We start from the raw sequence: 18635 nt of genomic DNA, 5'->3' as shown, positions 1-18635 counted from the left end.
GCCCTTGATGAGCTCCACGGACATGCGGCCCGTGGTAGCGTTGTAGGTGAGACCCAGCAGCAGCTCGGGGACACCGCCGTGGGTCAGAGACTGAGTGGACGAGGCGCTGTCGCTCTGAGACACGGCCGACAGGCTCAGCTGGGAGTCCATGCTCTGACACACACACACACACACACACACACACACACACACACACACACACACACACACACACACACACACAGATGGTCCACAGTGAAGCAACGCAGCAGGTTTTTACACAGAGATAATTCAGTGGGATGGCTGATCAGTGCTGGAATGTAACTAAGTACATTCACTCAAGTACTGTACTTAACTACATGTTGAGGTACTTGTACTTGAGTGTTTTCTTTTCATGTCACGTTCTACTGCTACTCCACTGCATTTGATTTTTTTTTATAAAATCTGATGTTTTATTATAAATTAAACTACCCGACAGTGTAACGGCCTGTTTCCAGTTTCTAAAATTTGAAGGGGTTTTCTGCATTAAGTACTTTGACTTTAATTGCTTTAAGTACATTTTCCTGATGATACTTACATAATTGTACTTAAGCAACATTTTCAATGCAGGACTTTTACTTTTACTTAAGTAAATTATCTGAATCCTTCTTCCACCACTGTTTGCTGATAGACCTATAACTATGTCTAAGACATGGAGTACACTTCACCTTGAGGTTATTGCGAGGCTCCAGAACCAGCGTCGTCTCCATGGTCCCTCCGTCTGGGTCCAGCCCACCTAAACGCAGCACCTTCTCACCCATCATCCGCTCGCGGGACATCCGAGAGGCTCCGAGCGCGTACAGCCTGAACCTGACGGCCGACATGTGCAGCTCCGACGCCTCCAGGCGCGAGAAGCGAAACGTTTCGTTGAAGTGCGGCAGCGAGCCTTTCTGCACCGCCGTCTTGTGGCGTTGCTTCTTGGAGGGGAGCAGGACCATGTGCACCTGCCACGAGTCCATGCCGCTGCGGGCCTTGTCCGGGATGTCCCGGGCCGCAATCACCGAGACCAGCAGCTTCTCCGTGTCGGGGCGGTACTCCAGAGAGAGGACCAGATCTCCACATTTAGAGATGGGGGGTCGGGGGGAAGAGCTCGTTGGCAGAGGCGAGACGTCATCCTGGGGAGGCTGCTCCTGCTGAGAGGAAGAAAACCAATCAAGCTTATTCGCTCATTCTTTTGGGATTCTCCCTGCTTCTCTTCATAGTTGTCAGATTCATCTACCAACCCTTTTGCAGGCTGGCTCAGGTTTGCCTTGGACCAGCTCTTAGTTAAGCTGCTATTGTTTTAGACTGGCGGGGGACTTCCTATGACCCACTGAGCTCATCTCTTTCGATCTTTGTGCATTCATGTCCCAGCAATGCTTGTTTCTTACTGAGCTCCGGGGAACTTATTCGCCTCGCAGACTTGGATTGTGGTGGCACCAGGATTGTGGTTGCAGCTGCTGCCGTGGTCCTGCTCAACGCCCTGCACTGCTACTACTATTATTTCTAGTTATGGTTCTATTGTCTTTATTGTTACTATAATTGCCACTGTCCATCATACCAACTGCTATAATTATTATGAATCATATTTCTCTATATCTGTATATCTGTATCAGTGTCTCTGTGTCCCAACCGGCAGCGGCAGATAGCCGCCCACCAAGAGCCTGGGGCTGTCTGAGGTTTTTCCTATAAATACAATTGAATTTGTGCTAAATAAAGTAATAAATCATGAAAATAATTTTGTATTCATGCTAAATAAAGAAAGAGATAAATAAATCAGATAAATACAGTACAAGGAGAAGTCCTCAAAGGCACTTTTATTCTAAGGTTAGACATTCTCATTTCTAACTACATCTGAACTGATGATCTCTCTGCTGCAGTCTATTAATAACTTAACACACTATCGGCTGAGATATGAATAGAAAGGAGGAGGAGAAGAAGGGCACACAAAAGAATCGTTTAGACAGTGATTCCTTCTGGCCGCCCTGATTCCTGGCATGACGATAATCTCATCAGCTGAGCTAACAGATCCACTCTCTTCTTCAGGATCCAGGAAGTAACGTAAAGTTGACCCAAATACAGTATGTATCTGTTGCGTATCAAACACGCCTCCTGTAGATTTGCAATGTGGTTTCAAAACATTTGCACCTTGCTGTACAGCAGCTGGAACTTGGATTAATGCAGCTGTTAAAGAAATAAGTGATTTTCAAACCACTCCTACAGCATAATTCACTTCTGTATGATCGATTTACACCATATAACTGTATATTTTGCATTTAATTTCTGCAATACTAGTCCACCTCACACACACACATATATATATATATATCTATATATATAACAGTAAAATATCCGCTCACTGTTTATTGTTATAGTTTATAAGCATTGTATATTGTTGATAAGTATTGTATATTATTTTGCTCTTTATCTTTGTCTTTCTCGCTCTAAGTTGCTGTTGCAATAAAATGTGGGCTGGGATAAAAAAATGATCTCTAAAGGAATAAATAAATACATGAATGAATATGGCAGATGGCTGCATTATGACCCAGACCAATCACACTTGATAGTACAAAATTGACTTTTACTGCTACTCATGTTTTGCTAGTTATTGTATTATAAATCATATTGCTTGGATTCTGTACTTTTGATTGCTGCTAGTTCTTGTAAATAGAGTGTTTGTGAATACCTTAAAAACACGCACCATTTGAGGCTGACGCAATTGCAACTTTGTATTGCTTGCATAACGAAAATAAAGTTCTACAACATGTTGGAAAGGGGTGAAATAATAGTTATTATTCAAAGAAAAAGAGAAATGGATTTGTTTGGGATGTAAAAAGATAGATAATAATTGACAAAGTAGCTTGTTCAGTGTAAAACTGGAAATATTTTTGATTCTCTTGTAAAGACTCCCAATCACTGAATGATTCTCCAAAAGCTATTTTCAAATGTTCAGAGACACAAAGTGAGCAGTAAACCCTGCCATGAAGGAGAAATAAACCCCCTCTTCCTCCTCTTCCTCCCCCTCCGTCTCTTGTTCTTCTCTATGCAGCCAGCCTCAGCCTCCCGTACAGTCAGCAAACACATTGATTGTGTTGAGTGTTGACAGAGCGGGGCTGCGTGTTGCCGTCGACATGGCAACCGCAGAGACAGAGAAGATAATCAGAGAGCCGCGGCTCGAGTCTATTGAACACGCAGGTCAGGAGGTCGACACATGAAGACGGAAACACAGACTCACCTGAGAAACATTTACTACTTCTACTAAGCATTAGGCTACTGCTAGTTAAAGCGTTGCTCTCGCCAAAATGCAACCTAGGGTCTTTTTGTGAATGTACCGGAGTCAAACTTTAGTTTAAAAGCATATTTAGGACGGAAACGCCACTTTTAAGATTTACCGTATTCTCGTTTTTCATTCAAATGACCTGTTGAATGGGAGTGCTAGGGACACTTTTATGCTAGCCTCTAAATATCTATTTTTAAACCACTAAGAAGGCTCGACACAACATGAGACTTTGCTCCAAGTATCACCAGGGGCTCTACACCTTAACCAAAGCACTGACAACATTGGTTGTGTTCAGAGTTTACTAAAAAGAAAGGTTTTAACAACTCACGTTAGCAGTTGTTCTTCCGGTCTCCGTCTATCGAGCCAGTCAGAAATAGTCGAGGGAGGAGAGTAAAAATGGAAAGCTTTTAAAGCTTAGTTCCATATAAATGCACGAATAATTCATTGTTTTGTCGTTATTGACCTTGTAGTTGAAAAAGGAGCCTCATATAAGAATGACATTTCCTCCTATGGAGTCCGTTCATTATCATTCGGAGATCGCCTATTTTTTTAAATGGAGGATAGCGTAAACAACAACTGCTAACGTGAGTTGTTAAAACCTTTCTTTTTAGTAAACTCTGTGAACACAACCAATGTTGTCAGTGCTTTGGTTAAGGTGTAGAGCCCCTGGTGATACTTGGAGCAAAGTCTCATGTTGTGTCGAGCCTTCTTAGTGTTTTAAAAATAGATATTTTGAGGCTAGCATAAAAGTGTCCCTAGCACTCCCATTCAAAAGGCCATTTGACCGAAAAACGAGAATACGGTAAATCTTAAAAGTGGCGCTTCTGTCCTAAATATGCTTTTAAATTAAAGTTTGACTCCGGTACATTCACAAAAAGACCCTAGGTTGCATTTTGGTGAGAGTTACGCTTTAAGGCCCTGACACACCGAGGCGCCCGTCGGCCAGTAAGTGCCCATCGCCCTAGTTTTGCGGTGTGTCTTGTATGGAAAGCCAATGTGCTCACAATTCGCCATGTGAATTGTGACGGATTATGAGCCCATTGGCTTTCCATAAATTTCGTCTGCCGTTTTTTTGGCTAATTCAACATGTTAAATCGGCGTGGGTCAAATAGTTTTCCCCCTATATTCATTCCTAGACGGAGCACTGCTGTGAATCCATGAACAAGGCAACTGTCTCTGGTTAGTAGGGTTGGCTATCGTTTGGGTTTTTCCCGATACCGGTGCTAAAGCCATACTTTTAAAATGGTGCCGGTGCCTGAACGGTGCCTGAACCGATACTTTTTAAAAGAAAGAAGGAAAAAAAAGGGCACTAAACGACAGTCAGCGACAACGGCTTGTTTATTGCTAAGGCCATATGGTCAAAATTAAATAATTTATTAATAATGTAATAACAATAATTTATAACAATAACTTGCAACTGCAGACTGTTGTACGTCCCGGTGTTGGAATCCTCTACAGTAAAATACAGTCAAACTTTACACCGTTTAGCTGTCAGCATTTTAACTGTGAAAATCGTGGCCTGTACACGAAATAAACGATAAAATCGTGACCGGTACACAAATCAATAAATCTAAATAACGTTAATTTCACAAATTGGCGTGAGACCGGGTTGGTTATAAAGGTATAACAATATTCATAATATAAAACGATAATATATTTTTTAATACAACTGAATGGTCCATATTTAGGTTGGTTTGGTCACCAATCGTACTGTACAACTTGTGAAGCTGAATCTTTCAACCATTTATCCATTACTTTTAGCTAAATATTTCGCCCGCTTATGCAATTCTCTTAGCTATGTCAACAGTTTTGTCACAAGTGACAATTCCCTGACCAATCAGTGCAGTGTTTTTACTCCACTTGCTAGTATCGGCTCAGCTCGCTCAGATACAACATATAAAGAAAATATAAGTAACAATAACATCAAATCAAGTTTAAAAAAAGAAAAAATTGGCTGAAATCATTTTACGGTACTGCCTGCCAACCTTAGCAGTGTTTGCTGTAATATTTGTTCACAGCAACAGTCCTTGAAATTATAGTTGCATTGCACCACTCCTGAGGCAGTAGTACTATTAGCAGCAGCAGTACTAGCTTTAGCATGAACATTGGCAGGATTGTTATATAACTGTATAAATAAACTGCTACAACACTGATCCAAAAGTCATTAGTTATTTATGAAGCGTTTCTAGATGTGTCAGTGTCGCCCTGTGTGTGTGTGTGTGTGTGTGTGTGTCTGTGTGTCTGTGTGGGAGGTGTTTACTGCACAGATTGCTCCCAATTTCAAAGTGTGATTCGGTGACTGAGAGGTTGATACAGTAGATTCTACATTCCCACTTTCCTACATGTACAAACAGAAATACATATTAGTAGCTGTGTGCAAGTATTTCTGCATTATTTGTACACACACACACACACACAACACACACACACACACACACACACACACACAGTGATTATTCATGAGCTTCTGTCTGTTAGCCAGCACAGCGTGGAGAGCGAAGGAAATATCAACTATTTATACAAAACCTCGAGGCCTCAGTGAGCCGTGTTTGGTTTGTTTCTTCCAAAATGAACCTGAGAGGATAACATGGCAGAGTGATAATCCTCTCACAGCTGAATGACGACGATGATACCTCTGCCAAGCATGATGGGTAACAGCAGGGCTGCGGTCAGCTCACTGACCCCGTTAAGTAATCCCTGCCTTGGTTATTTATTTATTTTCTTCATTTTTTGGGGGGATTATTGTGAACTGAGAAAGTGTGAAACGTTGTTGAAGTTTAGGGTTATCGGGATTGGTCTGTAAGTTTGTGAGGTACACTTATAGAATATAAACAGAAATAAAATAATTGCAAATGACTTCTTAACTTGCTTTTAATATCAATGATTGAAACTGAAAACACACTTTAATGGAATTTTGATCTAGAATAATAATCCACACCCCTCTTTCTTATCTAAAGCAGAGATCTTCAACAGGGGGTCCGGGGGCTCTAGAGGGTCCTCAGAGTCACTGCAGGGGTGCCACCAAATTATTGTCAATTTTTGAAAGTTAAAAAAAAATAAAATAATTATTAGCAAATATAAATCCCCACTGATGATAGGCTTACTGGCCTATCTTGTAGGTAAGGTAGTCACTAAGCTAGCCACGCACATATACAGTAAATTGTAAAGATTCAATGTGCCACATGTATGTGTAAGATTAAATGATGATTTATAAAATCATGCCAACAATTATTATTTTAATAGCTTAGTATTCTAAGCAAAAAGGTATAAAGGCTTGAAGCCGCCCTACACGTTATTGTAGGCCCAGTTTAATATGCAACTTCATGTCATACAATATATGTAGCAGGGGGGTCCCTGCTCTGTCTCTCTTTCAGTTAAGGGGTCCTTGGCTTAAAAAACGTTGAAGAGCGTTGATCTAAAGCAGCGAACAGGGACAGAGAGTGTGTGCTAAACCGCAGTACCTCGGGGCTCCAGGTGGAGGAGCTGTCCTCAGCATTGTTTTTTTTGGAATCCGCAGCCTTCTCCGTGTCCTCCCTGCCATCCGCGGCCTGCCGGTTCATACTTGAGGTGGGACTGCCCTTGGCACCCGATGCTTGCAGTGCAGCAGGTTTGTTCGGAGAGGCCGCCGCCCCCGCCCCCCTCTCGCTCTCCTCTACTGCTGCAGACAGCGGGTCCTGGAAACCCCGCTGCTGGCTCTGAGCCTCCATTTCTGCATGAGGGAGGCAACAGAGGAGGGAAAGTCAGCATTAGGCTTCTCTGGTGGTGAACAGCTTGAAATCTGTAGGTGTGAGGACAGAAGCTTGGACCAATTTCACCAATTTTAGATGATATTGTGTAATCCTTCAAACGTTGGCCTTTTCCTGAAACAGACACACTCGGAGAACAGGCCATACCTCAGACCAATCAATAGCAGTTATTTCCAATTCACCATCATTAAGGTCAGTCTGACTGTTATATCAATGGCTGCACAGAGCGTTGACCATGGCAACAGGCTGAGGTGAGTCATTCGCTTGTGTGTGTGTGTGTGTGTGTGTGTGTGTGTGTGTGTTACCTTGTTCATGTTCGTTAAAGATGGAAAATAAATACCAGTGGAGACAGAGTGACCGAACGATGTCACCACCACCCACCACCCACCAGCTGCTGGTTTAAAAAGGAGGCAGTTTAGGTTTGTATTTGCTCGTTGGGACGATAATTAATGTGATGCTTTTTGGTGAGCTGCGGAGCAACTAGCTGTGAGGTTTTTTCGGACGTTTCATAACCTTTTTTTCCTGTTATTCGTTCGGACTCTGTCGAGGTCTGATTGAACTGACATGCATTTAGGCCTTTAGCTTAGCACAGCGCTACTGCAACAATAGATACACTGGCTTAGCCACGTCAACCTCCCCAGCTCCACCCTTTTGTCCAAATATGGTCACTTCTGGCTCCAAAATGCTGTTTGTGAGTTCCCTAAAATAAATAACTGTTTGCTAAGCAGTTATCAGGAGATTAGTCTATATCCACGACGTTTCACCTGCAGGGATTGCTCCGTTTCTGACGGAAATTCCGCCAGATTTCACTCTTTTCGGCCAGATGTCCGTGTCCTTCCTCCTTCTTTGTGTTTTAATTCTAACCTCTGGTGGATTTGTGAGGACTATGGTTAACTGCTCCTCAGATCTCTGCAGGGTAAATCCAGACAGCTAGCTAGACTATCTGTCCAGTCTGAGTTTTCTGTTACACGACTTAAACAACCTTTGAACGTACACGTTCCACCAAAACAAGTTCCTTCCTGAGACTATTTAGCAGAGGCACCGTGGCTCCGTCTGGCGCTTAGCACCGCCCATGACGATTGTGATTGGTTTAAAGAAATGCCAATAAACCAGAGCACGTTTTTCTCCCATCCCAGAATGCTGTGTGGGCTAGCAAGACCCTCCTCCGCAGCGCTGTGGAGGAAGGTCTGGCAATGCGAGAGGAGATAAACAGTTGGGCTTTTGCATGGCAGTGCATCAACATAAGACTGGATGTATCAGGTAACGTTACGACTAAAGTTAGGACTATGCTAATTTGGATAACATTAGCTATCATTAATAAGAGTCTGTGGTATAGGATATTTGTTATAAATCGACCTATGATTAGTGACATATGATACCACAGTCAACTAATGACATTCGCAGATCCAAGCCGGTCCGCAGGCAAAGTGTTGCTTACCGTCTGAAAAGATCTTTACTCTTTTATATTTACATACATTTATACATGTGGAGAATGTGCTTTGATTTGCAGGGTGGGAAAATATAACCGGTGCTGCATGATCCAGGCTCAGTTGATAATCCAGATTATGTTTTGGAGGATGTTGGGATTATCATTAATCACAATTTTTAGGAAGAACATTTTAGGAACATTACTTCAACTTTTGGCAATCTATGTGTAATACTTGACTAGAGAAATTGATAAATTCAGATGACATGCGACTGTATAATGGTGCTGTGTTCCTTCTCTAAATATCACAACTCTTTGGGTAAAACACCAACAAATTGAGCATGGCCTCCAAAAATAACATAAATAGCAAAAATGACTTGTGTTTCTGTATCTTGCCTTTTGGTTTTCCTAGTCCTTTGAGATTATCTTAATCTTATTAATTAGTTATCAAACCTACAAATAACACTTAAACAACAAACAAGTCCACTCGACACAGGTGAAAGAAGACTAAAAATGGTCCTGTTTTTTGCTTGTTGCCTTCCAGGTCGCTCTCAAAACACCAGAAACCAGCTGACTACAAACAAGTGTCCTAATTAATGCTGCTGTCTGGGCACCCTCTCATCCAGCCACAGCGGTCCAATCCCACTGAGCCTCCCTGAGCTCTTTACAGCCTCTAATCTGCAGTAAAAACCTTATCTGGGGCCTTTTGGCTCATTGACACTGGGATGGATTAGTGGTGGCTCCTGCTGCTTTTCTGAGTTTCAGATCTCTAGAGGCTTGATAGAGGTGCAAACAACAATCTGCTCTCCCTGAAACCTCTCATAGAAATGTTTTAGTAAAGAAGAATCACTTTTGGCCCAGGCAAGCTCATGTTGCACTTTTTCTACTCAATGTGCAATTCTAATTAGTGAATTCTTCGCTAACAGGTTAGCTACAAGCACCTTAATGAATTCCAGAATTTTTCATGTCATTCGCTGCCCTCGAACACCCGGTTTAATTGCTGGAGATGTAGTCTATATCGACAACGTTTCACTTCTGGGATTGTTCAGGTGCCGCCGGAAATTCCGCCGGACCTCTCTCATTTTTGGCCTGATGTCCGTCCCCTTCCTCTGTCTCTGTGTTGGCGTTCTAACCTCTGGTGGATTTGTGAGGACTATGGTTAACTGCTCCTCAGATCTCTGCAGGGTAAATCCAGACAGCTAGCTAGACTATCTGTCCAATCTCAGTTTTCTGTTGCACAACTAAAACTACTTTTGAACGTCCACATGTTCCACCAAAACAAGTTCCTTCCTGAGACTATTTAGCAGAGGCACCGTGGCTCCGTCCGGAGCTTAGCACCAGCCAAGACGACTGTGATCGGTTTAAAGAAATGCCAATAAACCAGAGCATGTTTTTCTCCCATCCCAGAATGCTGTGTGGACTAGCCAGACCCTCCTCCGCAGCGCTGTGGAGGAGGGTCTGGCAATGCGAGACTACAGGAGATGTGATAGGATGCCATTTATTGTGAACTGAACCTGTGAAAATGTGACACGTGACAATAAACAGAAGACCGTCGCGGTCGACAGCTTCCTAATTTCCTGATGGAACTTTAACGAGCTACGGGGACTTGAATAACAAATATGATGCATGGAAACTCATTGTTCTAAAAAACAAGCAGACAGGAATATTTATCATAGACTAAAAATAGAGTATAAATATGGACGCTGCGTCTCCACTTCCTCCTGCTGTACAAAGTGAGGCCAAAATCTTCCAGATACAGGCGCCGCCATCTTGTAATCTTGGAGCCAGAGTCAGCACAGTAGTGATCGGGCGATGGAGCTGTGGCATCAAAGTCCCGCCCATACACCCGCCGACCAATCAGTCAATCATGGAGTCAATTCCAGCTGTCAATCATTCATGGCGCTTCAGCCTGTTTTTATAGCATCAAATAACTAATAAAACCAAACTGATCAGAAACCATCTTTAGGCAAAATATATATTTGAAGTGTACTTTTTGTTTGGCCCGTGTCCCATCTGCTAACATGGAGGGAGCGGGGCTTATGACCTATACTGCAGCCAGCCTCCAGGGGGCCATCCAGATGTTTTGGCTTCACTTAAACAGTCTATGCATCTACCCCTTGTATAAATGGTATGGCCAGATCGCTGACATCTTACTGCATATGGATACATAGATCCTAATATCCCCCACTGTTACCATAATGTGTTAAGATGAATACAGTGTGTTAAGGGAGATTTTGGCAGCACACCTTCACAGTCTGACGGCTCAGTGCTGCCCTCCTCCTGGTCCGACAGTCGGGTGAATTTGTGGCGTCGGCCCACCGACAGCTGCGTCTGCTGCGTCTGTTGCGTCTGCTGCTCGCTGCTGTTTGCTGCTGCTGGGGTACGAAAAGTCTGCGAACGCGACACTGAGATCTCAAACTGCTTCAGGACCTCAGCTTCACTGTCAGAAGAGCTGCTGCCTCCGTCATCATCTTCGTCACCGTAGCTGCTCACTGGAGGGAGAGAAACACAGGGAAACACAGGGGGTGATGAAGGAGAGAAGCTGGGAGAGGAGAGGAGGAGACAAGAGGAGAGTAAGAGAGGAGATGGAGAGATGATAGGAAGAGACAAGAGGAAAGAAAGAGAGGAAAGGGAAGAGAGGAGAGGGGAAGAGACCAGAGGAAAGGAAGAGAGGAAAGGGTAGAGAGGAAGAGACAAGAGGAAAAGAAGAGAGGAAAGGGCAGAGAGGAAGAGACAAGAGGAAAGGAAGAGAGGAAAGGGTAGAGAGGAAGAGACAAGAGGAAAAGAAGAGAGGAAAGGGCAGAGAGGAAGAGACAAGAGGAAAGGAAGACACAAGAGGAAAGGAAGAGACGAGAGAAAGAGACAAGAGGAAAGGAAGAGAGGAGAGGAAGAGACAAGAGGAAAGGAAGAGAGGAAGAGACAAGAGAGGAGAGGAGGATACAAGGATGAAAAGAGAGGAAGAAACAAAGAAGAAAGGAGAGGAGAGGATGAAACAAGGAAGAAAGAAAAGGAGATCCAGATTGAAGAAAGCATAATAACACTTCAGTGAATTTGAAGAATCACTTTTCTTCAGGTGGCGTCTTTTCCTGGCCGGTATCAGCCTCTTAGAGCTGGATTCTCAGACTTCACACCAGCCGAAACAAACAACTTAAACAAACAACGCACTAAGGAGAACGTTTTAACCGAAGCAAACAGGTTAGGTGTGATAGTGTCTGTCCTGAAACATCCAGCGTTCTCAAAGCTATTCTTTATGTGCTCTGGTTTGTCATTGGAGGACTTCTTAAACTTGTTATGTTTTCTCTTCAGGTCGTTGTCTTTTCACAAAGAAAAAAAAAGTGAGACCAAGCTGACCAAAATCCATCACTAAAAGCTACATGAGAATGTTGAATGTCATTCTCTGACTAGCCACCTGCATCCCAGCATGCAAAGCGCCTGGCTACAGGAGCCGTTTATCTTAAACCATAGAAATAAACTAGATAGAAAGGCCATTGAACTGTATGCCGTGGTGATTTGATTAGTACAAAAACAAAATGGTGATTGTTGTAAGTGGTAGAAGAAGTATTCAAGTATTAGTATTAATACCACACTGTAAAAAATACTCTAGATACTCTATCTCAAAATGTCTAGGCTACTTAAGTACAGTACTTGAGTAAATAGTACTTAGTTACATTCCACCACTGTTGTTAGTTGTCATGGTGTAAAGTGTGACGGAGCGGCGGAGTGAGGAGGAGGGACCGTTAGACCCAGCGGTAGACACCTAAAAACATCTATATTGGTTTAAGTGGACTCTATATTTAGAATGTTTCCAGCGCTCTACCTTGCTGTCAGACGGCCCTTTACGACGGGGAACTGAAGCCGTTATCTCTGCTCTCTTCACAGCCACCAGACTCCTTTGACCAAAACAGACATTTTACCTCGCAGTCGGATTAATGTAGTGGAGTAAAAAGTAAGCTATACAATGTAGCTTTGAGATGAAGCTGAGTAGAAGTATACAGTAGTATAAAAAGGAACTACTCAAGTAAAGTACCTCAAATTTGTACGTAAGTACAGTAGGCCTACTCGAGTAAATGTGGACGTGACACATGAGCTTTTCAGTGCTGTTTGTATAAATGGAACTATTTAAATCAGGCTTAGTGTTCAGGTTAAAATAACGTTATATATGACTATAGGACAACGTAAACATAACGTAAGCATACATAAGGTAAGGAGCCCCTACCTCATCGGTTGAGTCCAAACAGGATGTGTTGTTTGCTCAGGAAATACCAGAGGCTCCACCTGCTGCAGGTGTTTGTTCACTGTTTGACTCACAGGCTCCACCTGGACTCAACCATCCTGCTGCGGGGAATGGGTTGATCTAATTATAAAGCACCAACATTCTGAGCCATGCTCTGTTTACTTCAGCTAGCCAGTGTTTGATCTGTGTTTGAGTTCTGCCATTCTTTGAGTTAAAATGACTCACAGGCAGAATTAGTGTGCAGGGTTTACCCTCTTCAGCCCACGTGGAGGAAGCTCTCACTGTAACAAGTTATCACAGCATTTTTTTAAGCATTACTGTCTACGTTTGTTTTGTACAGTTCAACACTGAAGTAATACTTTACTCAAACTGTTTATAGTATTCAAAACATAGTTTGGAAATGTGCCTATTCGCTTCTCTTTTGCAGAGAGTTAGATGAAAAGATTGACACCACTCTCATATCTGTCAGGTAAAACTGAAGCTGCGTCTAGCAGCTGGTTAGCTTAGCATATCTTAGCATAAAGACTTGAAACGGGAGGAAACAAAGATTCCAAAAATTCCCCCTACTAGCATCTTTAAAACTCTAAATAACATGGCATATCTTGTTTGTTGTCAGTAGAAAAAGTGAAAACACAATTCATCATTTTACGGGCCAGTATGTGTGGGACCTTTCTTTGGTTGTTTGAAGTTTGTAGATTCCTCCTTTTATATTTTTGCAATTTAAAAACCCTACGGAATCAAAACCGCTCCCGCATAATAATCCCTGTTAGGGTTAGTTTTTACTAAAATATGGCTAAATTCACTGACTGTCAGTAAAATCCACAAAAGAACTGGTGAGTTCATCTTGCCAACGTCCATCCATCCATCCATCTTCGTCCAGCAGGGGACCCCAAACTTCCCTTTCCCGAGCCACATTAACCAGCTCCGACTGGGGGATCCCGAGGCGTTCCCAGGCCAGGTTAGAGATATAATCCCTCCACCTAGTCCTGGGTCTTCCCCGAGGCCTCCTCCCAGCTGGACGTGCCTTGAACACCTCCCTAGGGAGGCGCCCAGGGGGCATCCTTACCAGATGCCCGAACCACCTCAACTGGCTCCTTTCGACGCAAAGGAGCAGCGGCTCTACTCCGAGCTCCTCACGGATAACTGAGCTTCTCACCCTATCTCTAAGGGAGACGCCAGCTACCCTCCTGAGGAAACCCATTTTGGCTGCATGTACCCTGGATCTTGCCAACGTGATTCTGAAATTCATGTTGTTGGCTATCAGCAAACTGTCATAAATGGACAGTTGACATGTTTGTTCAGTGTGGTTCTCTGAGCTACTGTCTGAGTTTGGAGAAGCAGGCAGGAGTAGCAACACAGAAGTTAAGCAATGTCCTGCTGTGGGTTTTAGACACCTAAAAAGGTGTATATCAGTTTAAGTGGACGCTATATTTAGAATATTTTCAGCGCTTTACCCTTGCTGTCAGACAGCCCTTTACGACGAGGGAACTGAAGCCGTTATCTATAGCTTCTTAGGAAATTATTAGGAAATTACAGAACGGCAAAACAAAGCATCAAAACTAGTTTTTGACATTGGCCCTTTTACCAGATAGGGTCTCAAGATTAGGTAACAAAACAGGACCTTGCCAGTTGATGCGTGTGATTGTGATTTAATCAGTCACAAAAAAGCAATTGATTCACTAGTGAAACTAGGGTGTTTGGGGCAGTTCCTGGCTTTAATCCAACATGCAAAATCCCCGGTATGATCCTCTAATTTAACATTCTGTTAACCTTTGCTCTGGGTGTTCGCAGTGTTTGACAAGTGGGAGGAAAGAAAGAGTTTTACTGGGTGATGGAAAACAGAAAATGAGTGGCATTTTCTCTCTGTACTTTTTTTTCTCTTTGTTGAACTTTTCTTCAAGGTTCTATAATGTTACTAGTTCCATTGGGAGCGGCTGCCGAGCTTTGTGGCAGCATGTGGCTGACTCACTCGACGCTTTCTCTCATACATACACATACCTCGCCCACAGGAAACCACTGCACAAATACAAACTCACCCACGTTCTCTCTCGCTCCATTACTGAAGAGTTTAATTGGAGTCACATTGCATACAGGAATCACACATTCTCTCTCTCTCTCCTACTGAGATGCTTCAGGTTGTATAAAAGGTGAACCTTGACTAGAGAGCGAAAGCACTCACAGATGCGCTCATACTGGCTCAACATTTTAGGAAATAGTCTTATTGCCTTTCTTTCTGAGAGAGAGAGATGGGCGGATTGTTGTGTCCATACAGTATGTTAAAGGAAAACGCTGTTTTGTTACAACCTGAAACATTTCCCATAAGTGTGGCTCTGTGGCTAACTTTGCACTCCTCCATTGTGGAGATTGGGGGAACAAGGACTCGTGTAATATCAGGGCAAGCTTTGCAGGCCTCCAAGAGCTTTCCAAATGAACACAATGTTTACATGAATCATTTCAGACACTTGTTTCTGAGTCTGACCGAAAGTAAACACAGAAAAGAAGGCGTCTGAAATGGCCATTATGGTGCCGTTACCACCCACAATATTGCCTCACCAAGTGTGTTGTAGAACTACGTCCTTCCAGAGTTTATTCTATGTTATATTTTTTGATTCCCAGAAGCAGCTGTCACTCACCGAGGCCCTGGTGCATTTCCTGTCGTCCTTTCTTCCGGCGGCCATGTTGCTCCAGGCAGGGCATTCCACCGACACGTGCGAAACACAGCTTCTTGTTGATGAAGAGAAAGAGGACGGCCAACGCCACGATGAAGACGCCCACCGCCGACAGGAAGCCGATGGCCTGGGGGGGGACTGGCAGGAGGAGGGAGAGGGGACACACAATGACACACTGATCAGACCACACAAACAGACAGTCTGGAGACACACACACACACACACACACACACACACACACACACACACACACACACACACACACACACACACAGTACACATGGCACATGTGATGCACACAGACAAAACGAGTGATACTTTAGTATTTGAGTTACCTAGTGCCTTGCTCAAGAGCAGAGTCAGTGTAAAGCTTGTGCAGCTGCTGGAAAGAGCCAGTTTCCCAGCTGGCTTTTCTGGGCTGAACCAGCAGCTTGGTGCCTTGCGCAAGAGCACTTGGGTGTTCTTAACAAGCAAAAACTAAAACAAGTAGTATGTCACATTCTGCGTTCTACGTTCATCTTTTTCTAAACTTAACTAAGTAGAACACACACACACACACACACACACACACACACACACACACACACACACCCACCAGACAATTCAAACAAGACGCAGGACCACACACGCAAATATTCATATTTGACAGTTTGTGACTTCCGTAACTCAGGACAGAGAATGCAGCCGCTCTCATCTAACGTTACTTTTTGACTAGAAATAGCATTTTGCGCATGTTGTAATAACGACATTATGCACATTTGAAAACATTTTAATAAATCAAATTCAGACAATATATTTCCCAGCCTGATGGTCAATTGGAGAAGCTTAGCTGGAGCTTTATATAGCCTGGGGAGAAACAAAGCCTCCGCCATCATAAGCCCCTTTCCAGTCTTGTATAAAGTATTTGAAAGCAATACTTGAGTAAAAGTACAAGTATCTTACCAGAAAATGACTTTGGTAGAAGTATCTGACATTTACTGTACTTAAGTATCAAAAGCATTTTTCTGATATTAAATGTACTAAATTATTAGTAAAAAAATAACGTTGATTATGAACTTTACTGTGGCTCCCAAGTGAAAGGACCAAACACTCAGAAATATGAGCGAGCTGACATCAACAAAGAGACAAACAGAAACAGAATTTATATTTTTTGTGAGGAAGACTCTTTCACTCCAACATACGAAAAATATTTTTTGCAAATACCGCCGTAGGTGTTTAACGTTATCTTCATCACCACCCCATTCACCAAACCTGCTTTTTTGCAGTCTAACAAATGTCTTCTGATTTTATTTTGTAGTAACGAGTAATGCAGTATACATTTTGTTTAGGAAATGTAGTGGAGTACAAGTAAATGTCTCAGTACAGATACGCGAAAAGTCTACTTAAGTACACTAACAAAGTATTTGTACTTTGTGACATTACAACCCTGCCCCTTTCACACATGCGCTGCAGCCCTGAACTTATTTAGAGCTGTACGTGAGAACATGGTGTGTGAATCAGTTGGAGCGGTTATTAAATTTTTTTTCCCCTGCCAGCTGAGGGTACAAACTCATTGACCGGAGAGTTCACAGTGAGTGAGTGGGTCTCTTGATGGCGTTTCTATGATGCAGCTGGCTAAACCGGAACAATACAAACATCCAAAGGTGAAGAAAAAGAAACGCGATGTACACTGAGACGCCAACGAAAATGTCTAAAAAGAGAGACGAGAAACTGTCGGAACGGGCTGACGCCAAAACCATCAGACAGATTCAAGGAATGACAAGAGACTCGGATGTTTCTGACCAAATTATGGAGCGACTTAAGGCCCAGACACACAATCTCCCCAAATTGGTCAAAAAAAGTGCCTCAGAACACACCAAAGCGACAAGACGTAATACGTCTCCATAACAGCAGGTGGCACTAATCTGTATTGTCGCCCAAAAGTAAAAACCGGCAGCTGATTGGACGAACGCGTTACGTGGGTCCGGTTTCTCCGGAAATTCAAAGCCAGACTGTCATGGCGGCTTGTTCAGAAAACGATCTCATATTGTCCTAAAATAGTTCACTGAAACGTGTTTCTGAAAACATCTGAAGAGAGAAACAGGCCGTGCAGTTTCTGAATCTGTCTTCATTTCACATCAACAAAGGTCAGTTTAAAAGATTTTCGTCAGATTTTCCGGGTTAGCACTCCACCAATCAGGTGGGTCATTTGAGTCCGACTGCCAGCAGTGCCCGCCCTGCCGATTATACATGTCAAATCGTACAATATGAAGGCCGCCAGCCCCTCGGACGGACAACGGCACGGAACACACGGAACAGACTCGAGTCACCGACCTCGCCAGACTGTCCTACGGACGATTATCGTCTCTGTGTGTCCGGGCCTTAAGTGGCCGTGGTGTAATCCGCGTCATGTCCTGTCTCCTGCAGGCGCCACCCCACATCTAAACCAAACGGAGTGTAGGAGCCTCCTCCTGTATGCTTGTTTATGGTCTCATTTATATTATTCATTGATTATTATATTATGCACTGATATTGTAGGTGGTGGGCGTATTCACCAGGGTTTGGGAGGAAGTGATAACAGTATATTTGTTTGCTTCACCTGTTCACCTGGTTTTTGGGCTTTGACAGAGAGGGGGTGAGCCTGGGAGCGAACACTTTCTGTTGACGGACTTATTTGCATCACAAAGTAACTTTACATTTGGTAACCATTTGGTAGCGCGTAACACTGTGATGTTTTTGGACTGCTTCAGCCGCAACACTTGTATTTCCAGTAGGGGTGGGAATCTCGAGGTACCTCACGATTCGATTCAGAGGGCTATGATGCGATGATAAAACAATTACCGATGCATCTTGATACATCAAAACAAAAATTATGTCTATACATGTCTAGAGATTTTCTCTCTCATACTTAAAACATAGCATTTGTGGGGCGCCCTGGCAGCTCACCTGGTTGAGCGAGCGCCCCCGTGCACCAAAGCTCAGTCCTTAACGCAGTGGCCCGGATTCAATTCCAACCCGCGGTCCTTTGCTGCATTATCTTTAGGTTCAGTTAGAGAACTTGCATTAGGGATGTAAATACAGAAAATATATACAGAGATTTTGGATTTACATCCACACACATTTGTGCATGATCACGGAAGGCTTGTATCATGTGGACGCGCCGACAGTGTTGTTGTAGAATTCCTCATGGGGGGAGACAGAAACTACACACTATAATTTTAAACATTCAACCAGTCACTTAAATACTTGCATATTGTCAATTACAAAAAAATAATCAGTAATGCTCCATCATAAGACTCCGACC

General features: G+C 43.2%; 1 protein-coding gene across 3 annotated transcripts in view; it reads right to left on the bottom strand.

Moving 5' to 3' along the window:
• Positions 1–18635, bottom strand: part of syt16 (synaptotagmin XVI) — a 46054-nt gene that overhangs the window by 6673 nt on the left and 20746 nt on the right. For 2 of the 3 annotated variants that reach the window (XM_078277668.1, XM_078277666.1), the window contains exons 2-6: positions 15317–15490; positions 10696–10941; positions 6739–6986; positions 687–1151; positions 1–153 (exon numbers count right to left, since the gene is read on the bottom strand). The exon at positions 1–153 is cut by the window's left edge and continues 37 nt beyond it. In XM_078277668.1, the coding sequence (XP_078133794.1) occupies positions 1–153; positions 687–1151; positions 6739–6986; positions 10696–10941; positions 15317–15490 (1286 nt within the window). The remainder of the gene's footprint in view (positions 154–686; positions 1152–6738; positions 6987–10695; positions 10942–15316; positions 15491–18635) is intronic. The other variant, XM_078277667.1, reaches the window with a different exon arrangement.

Source organism: Sander vitreus, chromosome 20, assembly GCF_031162955.1.
Source record: "Sander vitreus isolate 19-12246 chromosome 20, sanVit1, whole genome shotgun sequence".
NCBI classification, from domain to species: domain Eukaryota; kingdom Metazoa; phylum Chordata; class Actinopteri; order Perciformes; family Percidae; genus Sander; species Sander vitreus.
The sequence above is the reverse complement of the archived record's forward strand: the minus strand, read 5'-3'. Positions and strand labels throughout refer to the sequence as shown.